Genomic DNA, 21,050 nt, shown 5'->3' on the forward strand with positions numbered 1-21,050 from the left:
TCCGTTCCCCACCACTCTGTGTGTGTCTACAACCAGCCCCTGCCGTCACACGTGCACCTGCAGCGGGCCTCCCAGCCAGATGTGTGCGTGCCTCAAGCTCCAGGTCATTGTTGCTTCCTGCCCTGATCAGCTGGCCTCCCCAGCCAGATGTGTGCGTGCCTCAAGCTCCAGGTCATCAGTGCTTCCTGCCTTGATCAGCTGGCCTCCCAGCCAGATGTGTGCATGCCTCAAGCTCCAAGCTCCAGGTCATTGTTGCTTCCTTCACTGATCAGCTGGCCTTCCCACCCAGATGTGTGCTTGCCTCAAGCTCCAGGTCATCGTTGCTTCCTGCCCTGATCAGGTGGCCTCCCCAGCCAGATGTGTACATGCCTCAAGCTCCAGGTCATCATTGCTTCCTTCCCTGCCCTAGATGCTGAACCTGGAGGTGCCACTGGGGAACCCACCAGCCCTTGCAGACACTGCAGACCCCTGACAGTGCTTGTCAGGAACCACACAGTGGATGCTGTGACCCTCAGTGACCTGAGTCAATGACAATATCCCTTCCACCCAGACACACACCTGCCCTTGACACCCTGTACCACTGGGCCTGGGTCACAGCATGTTCCAGCACATCCCCAACCTAAGGTCTTATACCAAAGGCAGCTCATAAAGTTTGGATGAGGTAACTGCATACACACCTATATGCAAGACTTCAGGGATCACACAATCAGGGAATCATGAGACCACCAAAGGAACATGGTAAATTTCCAGCAACTCTCCCTAAAGAAATGGAGATACATGAGTTGCCCAACAAAGATTTCAAAAACTTGTTCTAAAAATGCTCGGAGAGCTACAGGAGAACATAGATAAAACATTAACAAAATCATGAAAGCAAGAACAAAATGAGAAGTTTAATAGAAAACATGAAGAAGAACCAAATTTTGGAGCTGAAGAGCACAATGACTGAACTGAAGAATTTAATACAGAGCTTCAACAACAGACTAGATCAAGCAGAAGAAAGAATCAGTGAGCTTGAAGACAGAGCATTTGAAATTATCCAGAGAAGGGGTTGGGGGGAAGAATGAAAAGAAATGAAAAGCTTACAGGACTTCTGAGACACCATTAGGAAACAGTCTGCACATCAATGGAGCCCCAGGAGAAGAGGGGGAGGAAGAGCAGGAAGCTTGTTTAAATAAATGATGACTGAGAACTTCCCAAACCTAGGTAGGCATTTGGACATCCAAGTTTCCGTCCAAAACACTCTTCTCCAAGACACATTTTAACAAAACTGTCTAAAATCATAACTGTCTAAAATCTCTCAAATGAAGAGGCATTCGTGACTGTTGGCTTCAGTGCATAGTTATCCAGTTGTTTTACATTCTAGGTGAAGAGCCTTACTGTTTAAGTTGCAAGTTTTGTGGTTTGGATCAGTATTTCTTGGAAACTCCATCTGTACACTCTTAGTTGGCCTATTGTTACATGACGTACAGCCTGTGGGCAAGCAGTTGTCCAGGATGCTGTTTTGTCTGTCTGCACTGAGCGGTACATGAGGCTGTGATTGTCAATAAACGTCTGCTTTCAGGCCTAGAACCGCTCAGCTATCCAAGACTTGCAGGATGGGTCATAAATGTTTGGGGTTAAATGTGTGAAATCTCTCAATTCTGTTCACACACACTCTGTTACAATTGACAAGTCCTTGTGTCGAAGCAGAAGCTGGAGCTATAAAAATTAACTGCTGCCTTTTCAAAGCAGTAGTAGAGGAATGGCAAATAATAGTTTCCCTACTCTAATTTTAAGATGAAATGATTTCACCTGAAGCTTTTAAATTTGTTTTTCTATTTAGGTTGTTTATACCTGTTTTTAGCTGATTTTTCAAATCAGCTAGTTTAGTCCTACCTGAATTGTGAGAACTCTACTTTTGCACTTGGTGAAATTCAGTACCCAAGTGCTGCTTTGGTTGTTCACTGTGTCTCTGATCAAGGTGATTTCGTGCCCACTTTTCTTCCTTTAAAAAAAACAAAAACAACAACAAAAAAAAACACAGTTTATCAAGAAATTATGGAGAATTTTTAGTTTAATGCTCATTTTTAATATTGTCATTTGAAATGTCTGTAACTGAGACCTAAAGGGGCATAGCATTTTTTACAATTTAAAAGTGTTCTCACATGAAACATCTGATTGAACCTTCAAAACAGCCCTTTGCAGTGGCACAGAACAGAAGTAGGTCCACTCCACAGCCCAGGTGCCTGAGATGCGGAGGCAGGGGCCACCACCCCCAGGAAGTGGACGGCAGGTCCAGGGGGAAGCCCTGTGCTTCCACCATGCAGCACCATCAGACAGAGCAGTGGGTTTTCTGTTGACTGGAATCTTTTTTTTTTTCCTTCAAAATTGATGGCAATTTCAAACACACATGTGTATTGGAATTTCAAGAACTGTAAAGCATTCTTTTTTATATAATTAATTTATTTGTTTTAATTGGAGGATAATTACAATATTGTGATGGTTTTTGCCATACATCAGCATGATACATCAGGTATACATGTGTCGCCCCCCCATCCTGAACCCCTCTCCCACGTCCCTCCCCACCCTAACTGGTAAGAGTATTTTCCATGTTTAGTGCTAACCGTTCAAGGTGGGAAACAAGTTGACTTCATCACTGTGAAGCCATGCTTTAAAAAAGAGCAATTTGCAAGTTTGATAACTTGTTTTGTTGTCCTTGCCTTCAACACATTGAAAACATTATCAATTGAAAATGCATGACTGAAAATGCATGCCAGCTGGTTTTCAGAATGCTTGTCACAGTATTCTTGTGTTTTGTGGTGAAAGCTGTATCGAAGTTGCTGTGGGTCAGATGTTACTCTGTAAAGGTGAGACCCTGCCTGAGGGCCTGTGCTCTGGCCTGGCCCTCCTGGCCTGGAGCGGGGGCGTGGGGGTGGTCTCTGCCTCACACCCCTTCCCACTACATGTACTGTATGTGGTTCCTATGGCAACACTCCTGTGCCATCTGCCAATAAAGTCCTGACCCCGGCTGGCCCTCATCTGTGCTGCTGCTCTTCTCTGCTTATTTAACTTGGTCCTTGAGCAACAATAGAAGAAAAGTCTTTACACACTTATTTTTACTTGATTTGTAACTATCTGATTATTCTACTCTGGCTTTCCTTTTCTAATTTCCAAGAGCAATGTTGGCTTTAAACACTGGGGGGTGACTTCAGACTTTTACCCAATTCAGTTACATTTTGGGATCTATGTATCAGCCTCAACTTTAGGCCAAGTCTCCTCTTTGTCCTCAGGTACGTTGCAGTGGATGGTGTCTCACTCACTGTCAGAGCTGCTCTCATGGGGTGACCTCATGAGAACATGTGGGTGCCTCATGTGGCACCTCATGTACCTCATGTGGGTACAAGTCTAGTTCATAGAAAACATCATCGAAGGCACAGCCAGCAGTGTTGGGCGGGCACCATCCATGAGGGACCAGGTGCAGTGCCCGGCACAGGGCCCCAGCAAGGTGGGCTGTTGAACGGGGCTCTTGGCAGGAAGCAGGTATTTGGTCCTGACCCCCAAGGTTCCTCTCAAGGGGCAGAAGCATAGAGACAGAAGAATCTCCCTATGCCCCCATTCTTGTGAAGTCCTCAAAGATCTCAGGCCCCAGTCAACACCTAGGTCATAAAACCAGTAAAGGATGGGTTAACAGCAATGATAGTTGTCACAAGGACTTGTGTGCTTAGTGCTCAATTGTGTCTGACTCTTGACAACCCCACGGACTGTATCCCACCAGGCTCCTCTGTCCATGGGGTTCTCCAGACAAGAACACTGGAGTGGGTTGCCATTCTCTCTCCAGGGAATCTTCCTGACCCAGGGATTGAACCTGGGACTGCTGCACTGCAGGTGGATTCTGTACCCTCTGAGCCACCAGGGATGCCTAGTTGTCACAAGTACTCACTCTTAACTAGTTCAGTCTACCTCCCACAGTCAACATGGCCAGTGTTTTGGCTTTAAATCGAAGCCACATTCACAGCAAGATCCTAGGCAACGGGCATAGTGTCCCCTGCCCAGAGGCCACCAGGCTCCCTGCGCCGGTGCGGACGTGGGCAGAGGGCATCTGCTGGACCTTCCTGATGCTAAAGACACCCCTCACTTCCCTTTCTTCATTGTACCCCCTGTAGGTAGCCCCTGATGGGTGGAGGGGAGTAGCATGTGAATTAGCTCCTCCTGCTTGGGATGCTGCATTGTCATCAGCTCCCCGGGCCAGGGCATCTGCCCGCGTGTGGATATGGGGGAAGCCTGGGAGTGGCGTTGCCAGTCAGAGATGTGCTCATCTTTAAGGGCCATAAAGCCGAACTGCCCCCCAGAGAGCTTGTGCCAATTTACCCTCCCGCTAACAGTGCAGGAGTGCTGTGCTGTGCTTAGTCACTCAGTTGTGTCAAATTCTTTGTGACCCCATGGACTGCAGCCACCAGACTCCTCTGTCCATGGGGATTCTGCAGGCAAGAATGCTCAAGTAGGTTGCCATGTCCTCTGGGGGATCTTCCAACCTAGGGATCAAACCCAGATCTCCTGCACTGCAGACAGATTCTTTACCTTCTAAGCCACCAGGGAAGCCAGGAATACTGAAGTGGGTAGCCTACCCCTTCTCCAGGGTATCTTCCTGACCCAGGAATTGAACAAGGGTATCCTGCATTGCAGGCAGATTCTTTACCAGCAGAGCTACCAGGGAAGGCCAACAGTGCTGGAGACCCAAGCTTAAATTCATGCTGTTTTTTTCAATTAAGGTTTATATTTTGTCTTTATTAAATTTTAACCTTTGGTGGTCATGAAGAAGGTATTGTTTAATCTATAAACAGCAGTCACAGGCTAGGAGTGCTGTTGTCGTGAAGTGGACACCACAGTTGTTCCTGGGAAGTCAGTCCTGCTGTAGAGGAAAGTGGAGCGGAGTTTGTGTGTCCAGAAGGGAACGCTTGAAAAACCAGCAGCCTGGATCACCTAAGCAAGCCCGGGTTCTTCTGAAAAACTTGATAAGCTCCTATTGTTAGTGTAATCAAGTTAAAATTTTATTGCTAGGAAAGGTTAGTCTATTTGGTGTAAATTTAGGACTTATACCTCACTATCCAACAATCTCCATGTTTTGAATATGGTAAAGAATCTGCCTGCCAGTGCAGGAAACTCGGGTTTGGTCCCTGGACCAGGGAGATCCCCTGGAGAAGGAAATGGCAACCCACTCCAGTATTCTTGCCTGGGAAATCCCATGGGCAGACGAACCTGGTACCCTACAGTCCGTGATGTTGCAAAAGAGTCAGACACGACTTAGAGAGTAAACAACAACAAATGTTCAAGGTATGGGTTTTCAGGGGCATACATATTTTCAAATGGTGGGTATTTAGTTTCTGCTTTTTCCTGTTTTCTCCAGGAGTTTTTTTTTTTTAATGATAATACATTCTTATGTGTCAAAAGTCAAAGCAGTGTGGAAAGTCACCCTGGGGCCTCCTTGCCTCCCCCTGGCTCCCTGCCTTCCCTACACCTCATAGTAACCACTGGTAGTGTGTGTATCCCTCCAGTTTCTTGACATGGATACAGATGTTATTACTCCTCCCTTTCTTAAGCAAAAAGCAACATGTTATACACATTGTCTTTTTCCATATACATTGTATCTTGGAGTGAGAGCTTTCTCCTTACTGAAGGCTACAGAATGTTCCATTGTGCAGCTATGCCATGTTTTCTGTAACCAGCTCCTTATTGATAAACAACTGGGTTGTTTCCAATTCTCTGGTTCTCATGAGGTAATTCCAAAATATATGATTAGTGATAGCATCATCAATTTCTGTCTTCATTGACATTCATTAGAAAAGTAACATCATTCCTCCTAGTTCAGCCTCTTCTAAGAACAGTTTACAAAATCGGATGGAAAGGGGAAAAGAAATCCAGCAAGAAATATGAAAGACTTTTTCAATGAAGACTTTATTAAATAAATACGTAAAGACCCAACTTAAAAGGAGACATATTCTATTTGGGAGTACAAAGACTCACTACTACTATAAAGATGTCAATCGCCTCAAAATTAGTACATTCAATACAGTTTAATAAAATTGCCGAATGGAATGTTAAAATAGAAATCAACACGCTCGTTCAAAAGTTCATATAGTAAAGAAAATAACCAAGGAAAGTAAAGAACAAGGTAGGGGTGGGCGAGACTTGCCATCAGTTCAGTTCAGTCGCTCAGCTGTGTCCAACTCTTTGCGACCCCATGAACCACAGTACGCCAGGCCTCCTTGTCCATCACCAACTCCCGGAGTCCACCCAAACTCATGTCCATCAAGTCGGCAATGCCATCCAGCCATCTCATCCTCTATCGTCCCCTTCTCCTCCTGCCCCCAATCCCTCCCAGCATCAGAGTCTTTTCCAATGCATCAACTCTTCTCATGAGGTGGCCAACGTATTGGAGTTTCAGCTTCAACATCAGTCCCTCCAGTGAACACCCAGGGCTGATCTCCTTTAGGATGGACTGGTTGGATCTCCTTGCAGTCCAAGGGACTCTCGAGTCTTCTCCAACACCACAGTTCAAAAGCATCAATTCTTCTGTGCTCAGCTTTCTTTATAGTCCAACTCTCACATCCATACATGACCACTGGAAAAACCATAGCCTTGACTAGATGGACTTTTGTTGACAAAGTAATATCTCTGCTTTTTAATTTGTTATCTAGGTTGGTCATAACTTTCCTTCCAAGGAGTAAGTGTCTTTTAATTTCATGGCTGCAATCACCATCTGCAGTGATTTTGGAGCCCAGAAAAATAAAGTCAGCCACTGTTTCCACTGTTTCCCCATCTATTTCCCATGAAGTGATGGGACCAGATGTCATGATCTTAGTTTTCTGAATTGTTGAACTTTAAGCCAACTTTTTCACTCTCCTCTTTCACTTTCATCAAGAGGCTCTTTAGTTCTTCACTTTCTGCCATAAGAATCGTGTCATCTGCATATCTGAGGTTATTGATATTTCTTCCGGCAATCTTGATTCCAGCTTGTGCTTCTTCCAGCCTAGTGAAGCACAAGCTGGAATCAAGATTGCTGGAAGAAATATCAATAACCTCAGATATGCAGATGACACGATTCTTATGGCAGAAAGTGAAGAACTAAAGAGCCTCTTGATGAAAGTGAAAGAGGAGAGTGAAAAAGTTGGCTTAAAACTCAACAATTCAGAAAACTAAGATCATGACATCTGGTCCCATCACTTCATGGGAAATAGATGGGGAAACAGTGCAATTTTGTAAAGTTTAAAAATAAAATAAAATTAAAAAAAAAATAAGCAGGGTGACAATATACAGCCTTGACGTACCCTTTTCCTATTTGGAACCAGTCTGTTGTTCCATGTCCAGTTCTAACTGTTGCTTCCTGACCTGCATACAGGTTTCTCAAGAAGCAGGTCAGGTAGTCTGGTATTCCCATCTCTTTCAGAATTTTCCAGTTTATTGTGATCCACACAGTCAAAGGCTTTGGCATAGTCAATAAAGCAGAAATAGATGTTTTTCTGGCACTCTCTTGCTTTTTTGATGATCCAGCAGATGTTGGCAATTTGATCTCTGGTTCCCCTGCCTTTTCTAAAACCAGCTTGAACATCTGGAAGTTCACAGTTCATGTATTGCTGAAGCCTGGCTTGGAGAAATTTAAGAATCTTGGGTAAGAGAAACCCAAGTAAGACGGTAGGCGCTGAGAGAGAGCATCAGAGGGCAGACAGACTGAAACCACAATCACAGACAACTAGCCAATCTGATCACATGGACCACAGCCTTGTTTAAGAATGAAACTAAGCCATGCTGTGTAGGGCCACCCAAGATGGATAGGTCATGGTGGAGAGGTCTGACAGAATGTGGTCCACTGGAGAAGGGAATGGCAAACCACTTCAGTATTCTTGCCTTGAGAACCCCATGAACAGCATGAAAAGGCAAAAAGAAAGGACACTGAAAGATGAACTCCCCAGGTCAGTAGGTGCCCAATATGCTACTGGAGACAGTGGAGAAATAACTCCAGAAAGAATGAAGGGATGGAGCCAAAACAAAAACAACACCCAGTTGTGGATGGAACTGGTGATAGAAGCATGGTTCAATGCTGTAAAGAGCAGTATTGCATAGGAACCTGGAATGTTAGGTCCATGAATCAAGGCAAATTGGAAGTAGTCAAACAGGAGATGACAAGAGTGAACATCGACATTCTAGGAATCAGCAAACTAAGATGGACATTCTAGGAATCAGCAAACTAAGATGGACTGCAATGGGTGAATTTAACTCAGATGACCATTATATCTACTACTGCGGGCAGGAATCCCTCAGAAGAAATCGAGTAGCCATCATAGTCAACAAGAGAGTCTGAAATGCAGTACTTGGATGTAATCTCAAAAATGACAGAATGATCTCTGTTTGTTTCCAAGGCAAACCATTCAATATCACAGTAATCCAAGTCTTTGCCCCAACCAGTAACACTGAAGAAGCTGAAGTTGAACAGTTCTATGAAGACCTACAAGATCTTCTAGAACTAACACCCCAAAAAGATGTCCTTTTCATTATAGGGGACTGGAATGCAAAAGTAGGAAGTCAAAAAACACCTGGAGTAACAGGCAAATTTGGCCTTGGAGTACAGAAGGAAGCAGAGCAAAGGCTAATAGAGTTCTGCCAAGAGAATGCACTGGTCAGAGCAAACACCCTCTTCCAACGACACAAGAGAAGACTACACATGTACATCACCAGATGGTTGACACTGAAATCAGACTGATTGTATTCTTTGCAGCCAAAGATGGAGAAGCTCTATACAGTCAGCAAAAACAAGACTGGGAGCTGACTGTGGCTCAGATCATGAACTCCTTATTGCCAAATTCAGACTGAAATTGAAGAAAGTGGAGAAAACCACTAGACCATTCAGGTATGACCTAAATTAAATCCCTTATGACTATACAGTGGAAGTGAGAAATAGATTTAAGGGACTAGATCTGATAGAGTGCCTGATGAACTATGGACGGAGATTCGTGACAGTGTACAGGAGACAGAAATCAAGACCATCCCCAAGAAAAAGACTTGCCATACCAAATACTAAAATTCACTGCAAAATTAAAACCTTTGAGCTCAGGTGTAGATCCATAGAGGAGCAGCATACCTTTCCCTTGTATCTGTTGCAGTTTATGAAAAAGTACGATGTGACATTTTAAATCAGTAAAAGCTCTTTCACTGGATGGTGTTAAGTCCTTTTTCTACCCATTTAATTCAATTTTTTTCTAAAAAAGGTTGATCTCAAATTCATATTCACTAAAAATTAATTCTAGTTGGATTAAAGGTCTAAAAGCAAAAGGTGAGGTTTTTTTTTGTTTGTTTGTTTTGTTTTGTTTTTTAAGGCACTGGAAGAACATACAGAATTTTTATTATGACCAAAGAGTGACTCTTTCTATAGGTGACACTAAATACCTCATCTGTAAAAGTGTTTGAGGTTTGACATCACAAATTAGTATTTCCTATACAACAAACATAAGCAGAGGAGATTAAGAGGAGGTGGCAAGAATACACAGAAGAACTGTATTTAAAAAATCTTAATGACCTGGATAACCACAATGGTGTGGTCACTTACCTAGAGCCAGCCATCCTGGAGTCTGAAGTCAAGTGGGCCTTAGAAAGCATCACTATTAACAAAGCTAGTGTAGGTGATAGAATTCCAGCTAAACTATTTCAGATCTTAAAAGATGCTGCTGCTAAAGTGCTCCACTCAATATGCCAGCAAATCTGGAAAACACAGCAGTGGCCACAGGACTAGAAAAGATCAGTTTTCATTCTAATCCCAAAGAAGGACAGTGCCAAAGAATGCTCAAACTACCACACAGTAGTTTCACACTAGCAAGGTAACGCTCAGAATCCTTCAAGCTAGGCTTCAACAGTATGTATGTGAACTGAGAACTTCCAGATGTACAAGCTGGATTGAGAAAAGGCAGAGGAGCCAAAGATCAAATTGCCAACATCTGTTGGATCATAGAAAAGGCAAGGGAATTCCAGAAAAACATCTACTTCTGCCTCATTGATGACACTAAAGCCTTTGACTGCACTGATCACCAGAAACTGGAAAATTCTTAAAGAGATGGGAATACTAGACCACTTTACCTGCCTCCTGAGAAACCTATATGCAGGTCAAGAAGTAACAGAGCCGGACATGGAACAACGGGACTGGTTCCAAATTGGGAAAGGAGTATGTCAAGGCTGTATATTGTCACCCTGCTTATTTAACCTACATGCAGATTGCATCATGTGAAATGCTGGGCTGGATGAATCACAGCTGGAATCAAGATTGCCAGAAGAAATATCAACCACCACAGATATGCAGATGATACCACCCTAATGGCAGAAAGCGAAGAGGAACTAAAGAGCTTAAGGAAGGTGAAAGAGGAGAGTGAAAAAAAATGGCTTAAAACTCAACATTCAAAAAACTAAGATCATGGTATCTGATCCCATCACTTCATGGAAAAAAGATGGGGAAAAAATGGAAACAGTGACAGATTTTATTTTCTTGGGCTCCAAAATCACCATGACTACAGCCATGAAATTAAAAGATGCTTGCTCCTTGGAAGAGTACCTATGACAAAGTTAAGCAGTCAGTTCACTTTGCTGACAAAGGTCTGAATAGTCAAAGCTATGGTTTTTCCAATAATCATGTACTTATATGAGAGTTGGACCATAAAGAAGGCCAAGCCCCAAAGAATTGATGCTTTTGAATTGTGGTGCTGGAGAAGATTCTTGAGAGTCCCTTGGACAGCAAAGAGATCAAACCAGTCAATTGTAAAGGAAATCAATCCTGAATATTCATTGGAAGTACTGATGTTATAGCTCCAATACTCTGGCTACCTGATGCAAAGAGCCAGCTCATTGGAAAAGACCCTGATGCTGGGAAAGATTGAGGGCAAGAGGAAAGAGGAGCAACAGTCTTGGTTGCTCCAGAGATGGTTGGATGGTATCACCGACTCAATAGACATGAGTTTAAGCAAACTCAGGGAGATAGTGAAGGACAGGGAAGCCTGGTGTGTGGCAGTCCACGAGGTCAAAAAGAGTAGGATACCACCTAGTGACTGAACAACAATACAACAAAAGAAAGCATAAAGTTAGCATTGGGCTATCGGAGAAGGCAATGGCACCCCACTCCAGTACTCTTGCTTGGAAAATCCCATGGACGGAGGACCCTGTTGGGCTGCAATCCATGGGGTCGCTAAGAGTCGGACCCGACTGAGCAACTTCACTTTCACTTTTCACTTTCATGCATTGGAGAAGGAAATGGCAACCCACTCCAGTGTTCTTGCCTGGAGAATCCCAGGGACGGGGGAGCCTGGTGGGCTGCCGTCTATGGAGTCGCACAGAGTCGGACATGACTGAAGTGACTTAGCGTAGCATAGCATAGCATTGGACTATGACAAAGTATTTGCAACGTGTTTACCAGAAGATTGGTATCAGATATACAGAGATCCTAGCTAGTTAAGCAGATAGAAACCCACTGAAAAATTAAAAGGCAGTGTGCTTTTCCAGTTTTTCCCAAAGAATTTTAAGCTTGGTAAAGCACATAAATACGCCATTCATCAAAAAAATAGATGATTGATCAACATGAAAAAGAAGCTAACCCTGGCTAATAGTGAAATTCAGATTCAGATAACCACATTTTTTTTTGTTTGTTTGTTTGTTTTATTTTATTTTTTTGATTTTATTTTATTTTTAAAGTTTACATAACTGTATTAGTTTTGCCAAATATCAAAATGAATCCGCCACAGGTATACATGTGTTCCCCATCCTGAACCCTCCTCCCTCCTCCCTCCCCATTCCATCCCTCTGGGTCATCCCAGTGCACCAGCCCCAAGCATCCAGTATCGTGCATCGAACCTGGACTGGCAACTTGTTTCATACATGATATTTTACATGTTTCAATGCCATTCTCCCAAATCTTCCCACCCTCTCCCTCTCTCACAGAGTCCATAAGACTGTTCTATACATCAGTGTCTCTTTTGCTGTCTCGTACACAGGGTTATTGTTATCATCTTTCTAAATTCCATATATATGCATTAGTATACTGTATTGGTGTTTTTCTTTCTGGCTTACTTCACTCTGTATAATAGGCTCCAGTTTCATCCACCTCATTAGAACTGATGCAAATGTATTCTTTTTAATGGCTGAGTAATACTCCATTGTGTATATGTACCACAGCTTTCTTATTCATTCATCTGCTGATGGACATCTAGGTTGCTTCCATGTCCTGGCTATTATAAACAGTGCTGCGATGAACATTGGGGTACACGTGTCTCTTTCCCTTTTGGTTTCCTCAGTGTGTATGCCCAGCAGTGGGATTGCTGGATCATAAGGCAGGTCTATTTCCAGTTTTTTAAGGAATCTCCACACTGGAGAATCTCCATAGTGGCTGTACTAGTTTGCATTCCCACCAACAGTGTAACCACATTTTATTCCTGATATTGCTAATATATGGCTTGTTCTTTTTTGTCAAGCTTGCTAGAGGCTTATCAATTTTATTGATCTTTCCAAAGAAACAGCTTTTGGCTTCATTTGTTTTTGTTCTCAATTTCATTGATTTCTGCTCTTTTCTTTTTCCTTCATTCTTGAAGATGTGGTCTTGCTTTGCTTATTTTTTTCTAGTCTAAGATGGAAGCTTAGATTATTGCTGAGATCTTCTTTCTTAACATAAGCTGTCAATGCTAATCAGTTTCTTCTAAGCACTGCTGTAACTGTGCCCAAAATTTTTTAAATTACAACATTTCATTTTTCTCCCATTTAAAATATCTTCTGATTTCTCTTGAGACCATCTTTTTGGTGGATTATTTATGAGCACGTTATTTAATTTCCAACTGATTTGAGATTTTCCCTTCTTTACTGATTTCTAGTTTAATTCCATCATAGTCAGAAACATGAGTTGTATAATTTTTAATGTAAGATTATTTTAATAACCAGGATATGGACTTGTCTTGATGAATGTTCCATGTGCAGTGAAAATTTTTTGTTCTTCTTTTTTGGTAAAGTGTTCTATAAATGTCAGTGAGTTGGTTAATGGTGTTGTCTAGCCCTTCTAATATCTTTATTAATTTTTTGTCTACTAGTTCTATTACTGATAGGAGTATTGAAGTCTTTAATTGTAAATTTGTCTAGTTCTCTTTTCAGGAGTCAGATGTGTTCCTTCATAATATTTTGCCTCAGGACAATTTGCTTTGTAGTTTTTAAATTTTTTTTAATAGAGTAATAATTTTTATTTTCGGAGAAGGCAATGGCACCCCATTCCAGTACTCTTGCCTGGAAAATCCATGGACGGAGGAGCCTGGTAGGCTGCAGTCCATGGGGTCGCTAAGAGTCAGACACGACTGAGCAACTTCACTTTCACTTTTCTCTTTCATGCATTGGAGAAGGAAATGGCAACCACTCCAGTGTTCTTGCCTGGAGAATCCCAGGGACGGTGGAGCCTGGTGGGCTGCCGTCTATGGGGTTGCACAGAGTCAGACACGACTAAAGCGACTTAGCAGCAGCAGCAGCAATTTTTATTTTATTGTATAATCCATATTAAAGACAGTGATTTATATGGCTTCTGTGATGTATGGAGTATTAGCTATATCAAAGGCCCTGAGTCCAGGCTATAAAAACCTTAAAACTTTATAAGATGATTGGCATGTAATTTTTTTTTAACTATTTATTTTTTTCCCTTTTACTGGAAAACCAGTTTAAGAGACTACACTAAGAGGACAGGCAGATCAGTAAAATCCAGCCACCAGAGCCACTTTGTTTCCTGTCATAGTGCTGCTGTCCCCATGCGTGCAAGAGCCCCAGTTCATCTTGCATTCTGTCATTTTGTAGAGATGCTGTCTGCCATGCTCCCCACAAGAGTCTGGCAGATTTTAGGAACATTCACACATTCACACTCTCACTGTTGGCACAGATGCTCATCTCTTTGCAAGCTCTGTTGTTAGGGTCTGAGTGAAAGCCCACTGCTGTGTCTCCTCCACTATAGAACTTGTCCGCCTCTGACCAACTCTGACCCCAGGTGAGAAGAGGCTTCCCACATATCAAGCAGTTTTTCAACCTCAGCTGAGTGTCCTTCAGTTCAGCTCAATTCTGACAACATACTTGGAGAGAGTGGCAGCCCCATGAGCCTGCCCCTATCCCAACTTCAGATGCCAATCACAGGTCCAGGCTGTCACCTGTGCTTCTGAGCAACCACCCCAGGACCCCCTCCTTGGGTTCAACTAATTTGCTACAGCAGCTCACAGGAGTCAGAAAAACAATTTACTTACTTGATTACTGCCTTATTGTAGAGGATATAACTCAAAAACACCCAGATGGAAGACATGTAGGGGGCATGGTAGGGGAAAGGGTGCAGTTTCCCTGCTCTGTGGGCACCATTCTCACATCTCCACCTGTTCACTGACCAGAAAACTCCATGAACCCTGGATTTCTGGGTTTTACAGAGGCTTCATCATATAGGTGTGAGTGATTAAGTCATTGGCCATTGGTGACTGACGCAATCTCCAGCCCCTCTCTCCTCCCTGGAGGTCAGAGGTTGGGGGTAGGACTCAAAGTCCCAACCCTTTCTTTGCAGTCAGTTTCCCTGGCAACCAGACAGTATTCTTAGGGCTGGCCAAAAGTCACTTCAAAAATGTGTGTTGAAAAGGGGGCTTATTATGAATGACAAGGTACTCCTTTCAACTTTCTGGCTCTGGAGCTGTTTCTGGGACCGAGAACAAATGACCAAATTCTAGAACTGCTGTTCTCATTCCCCATGCTCCCAGGTTCCTTTGGTATCACTTCTCTCCTGTCTGAATACATCCTTTGGCTGTTTGTTTAGAGCAGGTCTTCTGGCTCTCAATTCTCTTAGTTTTCCTGCATCTGAGAATGTCTTTATTTCACCCTCATTCCTAAGGGATATTTCACTGGATATAGAATTCTAAGTTGACAGTTCTTTTCTTTCAGCACCTTAAGAAATGTGCCACTTACTTCTGGCCTCCATAGTTTCTGATGAAAAAAATGCATCGGCATATGAACTGTCCCCCTGTAAGTCACTCTCACTTTTCCCTGGCTGCGTTCAAGATGTCTGTTAGTTTTCAACAGTTAATGATGTTATCTGGGCTTGGATTTCTTGGGTTTATTCTGTTTCAGCTTCACTCAGCTCACCTGGAAGGATTTTAGCCATCATTTCTGCAGATGATTTTAAAGCACTACACTCTTCCTCTTCTCTATGATTCCTATAACACAACCTGGAAACTTTTCTCCAGCCCTTTTCTGTTCTTCAGATTGGATGATTTGTATTGATCTATTATTTTATTTTGTCATCTTCAACCTGCTATTCTGTCTATCCAGCAAGATTTTTTAAATTTCAGTTGAAGTATTTTTCAGTTCTAATATTGTCACTTGATTTTCCTATTATCTATTTCTCTATTGATAATTTCTATTTTAATACTTATTTCAAGAGTGTGATCATTCATTTGAACTTTTCAATAATAGCTTCCTTCAAGGCTATGATGGCAGCTGATTGCCTTTTTCCATGATAGCCATTTTCATGGTTTCATATGCTGAGTAATTTGGAGGGCCTCATAGGTATTTTGAATATTACATGATGAAACACAACCAAGTCCTATGGAGAATGGTGGCATTTTTGTTTTATCAAGTAATCAATCTGTTTAGGCTCAGGCCCCAAGTCCTGGCATGCTGGATCCAATGCCAGTTCAGCCTTCAAAGCTTTTGCAGTGCTCTTTGGACCTGCCTCACATGTACAGAATTTTGTGGTCAGTCTGAGACCTGAGGAGGGGTCTGCCAGGCAGCCCACTCTCAAAGGTGCTTGGCTGGCTAATTAGGATCAGGGGGACAGTATGAACAAGGAGAGCAGGTGAGGGAAAGCTGGGGAGTTACAGAATATGCATTGCATTATTCCATATTTGTGCAAAACAAAACAAAACAAAACAGTACAGTGTATATGTACCTCCAAGTGCCTGTGAAAAAAGGTCTGGTTTCCTCTAAGAAGGGATGTAGAATATTGGTGAGGGGGTGGTATTGAAAGGAACTTTGACTTTTTACTCTATACTTCTCTTTGAGTTAGGGCTTCTCTGGTGGCTCAGTGGTAAAGAATCTGCCTGCCAGTGTAGGAGACTTGGATTTGATCCCTGGGTCAGGAAGGTCCCTAGAGAAGGAAATGGAAACCCACTCCAGTATTCTTGCTTGGGAAATCATATGGACAGAGAAGCTTGGTGGGCTACAGTGCATGGGTTCACAACGAGCTGAATGAAACTAAACAACAAATCTCTTTAAGCTTCTTTTGCCCATGCCCTATCCGTTTTGTAATTTTCAAAGCAATAAGGTATGAGGGAAAGACTGGGAAAATGTGGAGTTTATTTCAAAGTGTATACACAGAAAGTATCTTTTCCTGGATGTAATATACCTTACTAAATATTTATCTAATGAAAAATACATTTAGGAGTCCATATAATCATCGAATTCTCTTCAACCATTAATGTACTAATCAGAATTACTGCCCACAAAACAGAAGCTTAGCCTGTAGTATTAATGAACTTTATTCACATTTTTCCAAGTAACTACAATATTAAATACAAGCTAAAAGCAACACACAGTTCTTAGAAAACACAGCCCCGAATGCCCACCGCCTGAGCTCTGTGACCGCAGGTGCGCGGCCTTAGTGCCTTCAGAATGTTAAAGTGAGTGCAGTGCTCAAAATACACATACAACAACAACACAGGCACACAGCTCTGGAAAACAGTTCTGCTAATTGTAAAGAAATCCAAAAAGAGGCCTCCAGTGTCTTCACTCAGGTGTCCTGACTTTCAAAATGGAAATAAATAATAAAGGAGCAGCTTGCTCCTCTCACACCAGCAGGCTGGGAGGAAACCTGGGCCTCAACCCTGGACGTGGCTCCTCTCACAGAATCTGGTACTAAGTAAACAGAGTGGACAGCTCCCTATACAGCCTATTGTACAAAATCCATTTCAAATATTATACATGGTTACACTTTTAGGACCACTTTTTAAATACTATTTAACTGATTATAAGACTATGGTAAGGACCCATGAGTCAGGCATTGGCAATTTGATCCCAAACCAACTACAGAATCAGACTGTATAAATATTAGCACCATTTTTTTATCTAGTCCAGTGAAACGTAAAAGTGCCCACTGAGCTATTTTTCACTGAAGTAGTCAACAAGACAGTTGTTTTCACTTTTAACATATGCTTGGCCCCTCTTCCTCTTTGCCAGCAATACATTTGAACACTTTGATGAGCAAGTACTAACATTTCCGCTGATAAAGTTTACGTCTAGCACAGCCTCAGCACTCAAAAGCCACCTTTCTGTTGTGCATTTTAGCTGGGTCATGCAAACTCAGCCAGCTAAAATGGACAACAGAAAGGTGGCTTTTCAGTGCTGAGGCTGTGCTGGACGTAAACTTTATCAGCGGAAATGTCAGTACTTTCTCATCAAAGTGCTTAAAGCTTTCAAATTACTAGTAATCTACATCTGATGAATCAATGACAAAGCTATTTCATAAGAAGCACCACAAGTGTGTGCTTACTACATTACAAGCAATTCAGATAAACTATACCCTATTTTACTTTTAGTAGACTTTAAAAGAAATGTATATAGGTACTTGGGAATTTTCTGGCAATGGGAGAGTACAAGCATTTGACACCTCATAAATAGAGCAGTCTTCTAGGTTTTAAAAGGAAGAAAAAGGACAGATTCCTATTCTTATTCACCTCAGTCCAGCAAAAGTATTCAGGTGTTACTTAATATTTTATTATTGCTTTTAGTAAACACAGAAAACATGTTACAAGTTGTTTTAATTAAGAACTTAAAAACTAAAATTTTAAAAGGAGACTCTTATGCAGCAGTTATTTCAATCTATAATTTAAATATCACTGGATTCTCAGTTTCAAATTTTTCAACATGATAGGCAATTTTAAATTACCTCGCTGTTTCATAAGCTGTCTTAAGGAATAAGAACATGATCACAATGACATTAGTGAGAAGGAAAAAGTAGGACATCAAGTTGTTACAACTTAAAAATTTTTGTAGGTTCAAAAGATCATCTTTACCCCTAAAGAGAAAGAACAAAATGAAACCCTAACCAACCAATGGCTTGGACACAGGAAGGGGACTCCCAGTTACTTCATATTGACTCATTCATTGTTCATGCACATTAAAAAACTTTAAAAAATCTTGTTCATTGGTCTTCTACTTAAAAGGGGGGTAAATACTGGCCAATATCACCCTCTAGGTTCTTCCAGATCTGCATGTGGAGTTTGCAGTAGTAATTAACCATATTAAATACAAGTCTGTGTTTTAAAGGAGAGAGTCTGGCTTGCTCAGGGTCTTGAGGGGTCGGGTTTCTAAGGCAGTCCATCAGTGTAGACCTGAGCTACTCCCCACAGCCTCTTCCTAAGACTGTCAGCTACAACGGGAACAGAACACTGGAGCTGGTGTTTGAAACTATACATGCCGGAAGTGGTCTTAAAGGCAGTTGCCACCACATTACCACAGAAATTTCATCTTTAGATACCTGGAGTGTTTAAGGATTATAATAACAGCAAGATTCACCAGAATCCCTAGCAAGGACATTTTGGACAACACATAGACCTTTCTCTTACTAAACATACATCGTAGTGACTAGGAGAGCTCTCTATATATTCACCTCAAAATAACGCAGATATTTTAAGTTGTTTTTAAAAGCTCATGATTCTTCAATACGAATTTGCAAAGCTTAATATGATTGTGTAAGATGATACTGTGTGAAGATTTTACATGGAATGAAACATTTTTGTAGAAATCAACCATAATACTTCAAAGACCCAGAGTAAAAATATCAAGGAAATGCTCAAATGCACATCAAACACCAAATTTTCATTCACACATCTCTACATGGTAAGCTGGCAAAGAACTTTTTTCTCTCTTATCAGGAATTTAGCATTCATCCTTACTGTAGATTCCTGTCTCTGCTGAATGGAAAAAATGTTTCTCAAAACCACTTTCTACCCCAAAAGCAAATGTACTGGAGGGAAGGAAACACTTCATTGAAATGCTCACATCTATGCCCATACACACAGCAACATCCCCTCACATTAGCTTCTACACAAAACCTATCAGCTAGGAACCTGTGAGGAATGTATTTCAACCAAACGTCTGAACAATGTACATCATCAAGGCTTTGTTATTGGTAAGTTCCATGGAGGAGAAAAGTAGGGGTGATCCACATCTCTAATAGGTAGCTTAAAATCTGTCCCCCACCCCCAGTAAGCAAGACAATCTCAATTTACTAAGTAAAATTTCAGATTTTAAATTGTAAGTATCATTGCTAAACTCTTCTAGAAGAGGCAAAAGTCCACAGTGGGTGACTGCCAAAAGGCGAGACTGCAGCAAGTGACTGGTACCCCATCAAGTGTCCTTAAAAAATCTCAATTAAAAAGTGAGTCTTTGACTCAAAAGAAACTTCAGTACTACTTCTAAACACTTCATTTACTGGAATGCACTTGAACTAAACTATTAATAAGTGCCTAGATGACAATTTAAAGAGAAAAGATGACCCTCATCCAGCCCGGATAGTTCTTAACTATCACAGTCCACATGAAGTGGTACTTGAACTGAAACGCAAAAAACATTTAATTGCTTAGGAACTACCAATGTTCTACAATACTTTCACTATACATGGAATCAAAAGTAGTGTTGAAACTCACTTTTAACTTGATGTTCAAAGCAAACTACACATAAGGAAAAGGAATCTTCTGTGGCAAGCTGGCGTGACCTTACCAGCTATGGAATCTGAGAAGCTGTTCAGAACAGGAGGAAAACAGGCTTCACCTAAACTGAGCATAGATACTGAAGTTAAGCATCTGTCAGCCATTTAAAGGCATTTGGTGTCAGTATCTTAAAAGATTAAGATGCTTTAAAACAAAACCCTTATAAGAATATCAAAGATTTAGGGAATTCTCCTCATAAATAACCAAATTTCTATGGCTTCAGTTGTCACCCTACTGCTGAGGTAGGTGACCAGGATTCATCAAAAGAGGCAATCTTTCGGAAATTCCCCAAGAAAAATCTTGCATAATCAGTTGGTTTCTTACACCTGTGTCCAATTGCTTTTGATAGTTTTTGTCTTGTTCTTTTCTTTCATTTACACTTTTAAAAAGAGGTTGTCCAAGCAACTGTTCCTTCCCTCAAGCTCTGGCAGAGTAGCATCTCATATACTCTGTCATCCATGGGTTCTCTGAGGAGGCAGGCTTGACCCGCCTATTTTTCTCCACATCAGCAGAGTGAGCCCGCTGCCTCTGAGCCGCCAGCCTCCTCTTCTCCACCTGCCTTCTGCTCTTGGCTCGCAATGCTGATTCATGGATCTAAGGGGAGTCAGAATGAATGAACAGTCACTCAAGTGGCTTTGGCACTAATTTTCCAGAATATTCACAATGAAGCTTCCTCCAGGTCACCTGCAGCAGGGCAGAGGCAAGTCAGTCTCACCATATTCAAGACTTCTGTGAATAAAAGTTTCTCCAGAAGAGCCATTCCCCTGAGTTCTGTCTTACCCATTGTCAGCAATACAGAAACTAGGCAACAGAAAATGTCCATCGGACTAAATTTCAGTTTAAATGGTAAGCAACTAATCTACATGTGCCTTGAGAAACTGGCTCTGGAAAAGGATTGGAACTCCTTAGCATTAAGCAAGAATAAGTATTCCATTGAAGGAATTTATATATTTTATAGCAAAATACTAACAAATTTCAAGATTTTACCACCTAAGATGTTTAATGAACCCCATTCAACTAAACTCCACAGGATTGCCAGAGGACAACTCTGTTATCTCAAATATCACTCCAAACAACACTATCTGCTAGAGTTCAGAAGTCTGTTCAGTAAACTTGGACTGCAGTATTTAATGGGAATTCAAACAGCCTGCACCTCTGCTTCTCTTCACTCCTTCTTTGCTTTGGGCTGGTGGATGCTGTTAGCACTAACACAATCATTGCTGTATGACCCCACATGTGAGGCGCCCTCGTCTGCCTTGTTCTCAGGTCTTTGCACGGGGACAT

The 21,050-nt window shown here is 41.8% G+C and overlaps 1 protein-coding gene across 4 annotated transcripts in view; it reads right to left on the reverse strand.

The window, feature by feature from the left end:
* Window positions 1-1,796: 1,796 nt before the first annotated feature.
* Window positions 1,797-21,050, reverse strand: part of LOC102407782 (centriole, cilia and spindle associated protein) — a 34,526-nt gene continuing 15,272 nt past the window's right edge. For 2 of the 4 annotated variants that reach the window (XM_025284474.2, XM_006063050.3), the window contains one exon: window positions 16,520-20,360. In XM_025284474.2, coding sequence (XP_025140259.2) covers window positions 20,184-20,360 — 177 coding nt within the window. In that variant the 3' untranslated portion in view covers window positions 16,520-20,183. Of the gene's footprint in view, window positions 1,985-16,519; window positions 20,451-21,050 lie in introns of those variants that run through there. The other 2 variants (XM_025284475.2, XM_006063052.4) reach the window with 2 other exon arrangements.

This window comes from Bubalus bubalis, chromosome 4 (assembly GCF_019923935.1).
Source record: "Bubalus bubalis isolate 160015118507 breed Murrah chromosome 4, NDDB_SH_1, whole genome shotgun sequence".
NCBI classification, from domain to species: Eukaryota; Metazoa; Chordata; class Mammalia; order Artiodactyla; family Bovidae; genus Bubalus; species Bubalus bubalis.